Below are 4141 nucleotides of genomic sequence, written 5' to 3'. Positions count from 1 at the left end.
TGGGAGGCTTCAACACCATTAGGCTAATAAATATATTAATGGCCATCAAAGCAGCCCTTAGTCAATTGTTTCTAGATTCTTGTCTCATAAACATGAAAACTAAAGTTCACAAATAACTAGAGAATTGTTTTATTAAGGTGTGTTATCGTAAGATCGTAAGTAGTGGTTCAAGACAAATAAAGAATGCAGAACTTCTGTCAAGCATAAGGGATTACAGATCTGGAAATGTCATTCTCAGTCAAGAAGCAACTTTTACTGCAGTGCAAGCCAGTACAGAGCTACATGGTAGAGAATTGGAGGAAGGGTTTCAGAGTATTAAGAAAAACATGCTTAGACTCCAGGCTGTTATACATAAAAGAGACAGAAAACAAGAAAAGGAAAGTTGTACACTTTGATTAAGAGTTATCTCTTTTGACTCAGCCATCAATGCACCAACGACTCATTAATATTGAAGTTTATTGTAATGTTATTTGTTACCCTCCAGAATGTGACAGGAAGGTCCTATTCCTGAAGATACTACCATACTTGAGTGATGGAACATGAACAGATCAAGCTCTTACTATCCGGAATTTCATGTCCTCTGGCTAGATTTGATAGTCCTGGAAAGTGCTGTACACATTTAATTTCATCCATCTGTAAACTCTGAGAGCTGATCTGGTAGGACATACCCAGAGCTAGCTCTAGAGTTATTAGAAATTTATAGTTGCTGGGGGAAGGAGCTTGTCTTACTATTTTTTGGTATGTCAACAATACTATAAGAATTCATAATTTAGGTCATTAGGCCGCAAATAGAGGACACGGGCAAGATGGCGGCAGTGGCTGGTTTGGTGTGGGGGCCTTTGCGGCAGGTTTCTGGGCTTTTGAAGAGGCATTTTCACCGCTCGGCGCCCGCGGCACTGCAGTTGACAGTTCGTGAAGCTATTAATCAAGGTATGGATGAAGAACTAGAAAGAGATGAAAAGGTATTTCTGCTTGGGGAAGAAGTCGCCCAGTATGATGGTACATACAAGGTTAGCAGAGGCCTATGGAAGAAATACGGTGACAAGAGGATCATAGACACCCCCATATCAGAGATGGGCTTTGCTGGAATCGCTTTTGGTGCAGCTATGGCTGGGTTGTGGCCCATCTGTGAATTTATGACCTTCAACTTCTCTATGCAAGCCAGTGACCAGGTTATAAACTCAGCTGCTAAGACTTACTACATGTCTGCCGGCCTCCAGCCTGTACCCATAGTATTCAGGGGGCCCAATGGTGCTTCAGCAGGTGTAGCTGCTCAGCACTCACAATGCTTTGCTGCATGGTATGGGCACTGCCCAGGGTTAAAAGTGGTCAGCCCCTGGAATTCTGAGGATGCAAAAGGACTTATTAAATCGGCAATTCGTGATGATAATCCAGTGGTGGTGCTGGAGAATGAACTAATGTATGGAGTTGCATTTGAACTTCCTACAGAAGCTCAGTCAAAAGATTTTTTGATTCCTATTGGAAAAGCCAAACTTGAAAGGCAAGGGACCCACATCACTGTAGTTGCCCATTCAAGACCAGTGGGCCACTGCCTGGAAGCTGCAGCAGTATTGTCTAAGGAAGGAATTGAATGTAAGGTGATAAATTTGCATACTATCAGACCAATGGACATTGAAGCCATAGAAGCCAGTGTCATGAAGACAAATCACCTTGTAACTGTGGAAGGAGGCTGGCCACAATTTGGAGTGGGAGCTGAGATTTGTGCCAGAATCATGGAAGGCCCTGCATTCAATTTCCTTGATGCTCCTGCTGTTCGTGTCACTGGTGCTGATGTCCCTATGCCTTATGCAAAGATCCTAGAAGACAACTCCATACCTCAGGTCAAAGACATCATTTTTGCAATAAAGAAGACACTGAATGTCTAATTTGGACTTTGGAAAAAAAAAGAATTCATAATTTCAAGACTAAACAGGCAGTACAAATCTCCCTTGATGTTGTTAAAAACAAAACATGATGACAAAAGATTGTGTGGGTAAGAAATCAGGTCATAGATTTGGGGTGGCAGTGAAAACAAAATAAAAAGTTTAAACAATATATACAAAATTTTCAAAAATTAAGAAAAATATGCAGGCCATTATTGTACATTGTCAGTATACCTTCTTGCCAGTATTTATTAATATGATATTAATGATTCTTATTATGACTACAGTGAAATCTCCATATAATTTGAACTTTAAAATCCTATACCAGCTAAAATTTCAGTCAATATAGTGAATTAAATGGTACTAGTGTTCTGCCATTTATGATTGTAAATGATTCATCCAGTTTTCCCCTGTAGTGCTCTTTGTCCAGCTGTTTTGAATGTAGAATCACGTGGTACTCTGTTTCAGGGGGTCTGCCTTGCTCAAACCACATTAGTCTGGAAGGAATCTACAGCTTTTCATTTTCTGTGGAAACAAAAATAGAAATGCTTTTCCCCCAGTAACTTTTATCAGTTGTTATTTCCTTAGCAGTTAAAAGATACAAGGACAATATAACACCGTACAGTGTCCAGATTCTCTCCATCCTGGCTTTTTTATTACTGTGTTTCTTTTACATTTATTTTTTTTACTTTTTGAGACAGGGTTTCTCTGTGTATCTTTTATCTGTCCTGGGATTTATTCTGCATACCAGGTTTACTTTACAATAACAGAGATCTGCTTGCCTCTGTCTCCCGAGTGCTGGGATTAAAGGCATGTGGAGTCTAACTGAGAAAAATTCTACTACCAAGAAACCTTGCTAGTCTCTGTTCTTTTGTTTGGAAAACCCCTTTTAAGCTTTTGTTAAATTTTAAGTGGAAGTTCTTAGTAGCCATGTGGGCGCCATCTGTAAGGAGCACGGTTTTTCTGCCCACCGCCTGCTCTTGTCCCACTGCTCCAGCCCCAATTAACACACAAAGTTAGAGACATTTTATGAAATAGTTATTTTCCACTTACTGAGATTAATTTGGGATTTTGTTATTAGTTATGTTTATTATTTCTTTTTTAAATTTATGGGTTTTGTGATATCTTTTACCATGTTTTCTTTTCTTCCTTAGGTATTTTCAGCTCTTTCTTCCTTATCTTTGTTATACATGGATATCGGTTGAAGTTGCAGCCAATGTTCCTTTGTTTTCTTTCTTTTACTATACTACTTAATTTTCTCAGTTGTTTTCCTTGCATAAATATTGCAAGGGGCTTCGATAAGGGAAAAATGTAAAGAAAAAAACTGGTGAATTCATTTGATCCAATCACATAATATGCATGTATGAAATTTTCTTAGACTAAAAACTGAATAAAGAAAACAGACAACTTTGCCTTACCCAGCCACTACCAGAGAAGCTTCCTCCTGCAACACATAGAAACAAGTACAGAAACCCGCAGTCAGCCATTATGAAGAGACAGACCTTAGAATACAGGGCTATAATTGGGATGTTTTCATGAAACCTCTCACTTCAGAGGTAGGAAACCCCACAAAAGAGGAATAGTAAAGACTGTAAGAGCAAAGGGGTATTAAGGACACCACAAATCATCACCCTCTGAATTAACAAAGCAAAGATCACAGAGACTAAAATAGCAACACGGGATCTATGAGGTCTGCACCAAGTCCTCTGCAAATATAGCTTTGTGGTTAGTATTTTTATGGGATTCCTGAATGTGTTAGTGGCCTTTTGATCTTTACTCCTTCCCTTGGGGGTCTTTTCCCTCTGTTGATTTGCCTTGTCCAACTTGAATGTAATGGTTTTAGTTTTATCTTACTTTATTTCATTTTGTTACATCTTTCTAATGATCTCTTAGAGGTCTGTTCTTTCCTAGTGAGAGATAGAAAGGAGTCGATCTGTATAGGAACTCTTAGGAATTGAGGGAAGGGAAACTGTAATCAGTACATAATATATGAGAAAGGAATCTATTTTCAATAATAAAGGAATAAAAATGTCTTGAAACAAAAGGAAAAACTGGAGTCCAAAAAAATTTTCAATATGTGGTATCACCTCAATTATTACAATATTGACATATTCATGTATAACAAAATGTTCTGTCAGAATTTAGCACATTTGTTTTACAAGAAAGAATCCTTAATAAATTTTCTATTTTGTAAAAATGAGAGCAATAACTGTTTTGCACATGTGACTTCATTGAAACTTCACAGAATGTGATCATCA

The 4141-nt window shown here is 38.2% G+C and overlaps 1 protein-coding gene across 1 annotated transcript; it reads left to right on the top strand.

The window, feature by feature from the left end:
• The first annotated feature begins 795 nt into the window (after positions 1-795).
• LOC127230144 (pyruvate dehydrogenase E1 component subunit beta, mitochondrial-like) lies at positions 796-1896 on the top strand. The gene has a single exon (XM_051195320.1). It carries the CDS (start codon positions 807-809, stop codon positions 1884-1886), a length of 1080 nt encoding a protein of 359 aa, XP_051051277.1. The 5' UTR covers positions 796-806; the 3' UTR covers positions 1887-1896.
• The last annotated feature ends 2245 nt before the right edge of the window (positions 1897-4141 follow it).

The sequence above is a fragment of the Phodopus roborovskii genome, unplaced genomic scaffold (assembly GCF_943737965.1).
Source record: "Phodopus roborovskii unplaced genomic scaffold, PHOROB, whole genome shotgun sequence".
Lineage (NCBI taxonomy): Eukaryota > Metazoa > Chordata > Mammalia > Rodentia > Cricetidae > Phodopus > Phodopus roborovskii.
This window is presented reverse-complemented; position numbering and strand designations above follow the sequence as displayed.

Coding starts and splice junctions, on each gene's coding strand:
- LOC127230144 (XM_051195320.1), top strand. CDS start 807: ATGGCGGCAGTGGCTGGTTTGGTGTGGGGGCCTTTGCGGCAGGTTTCT.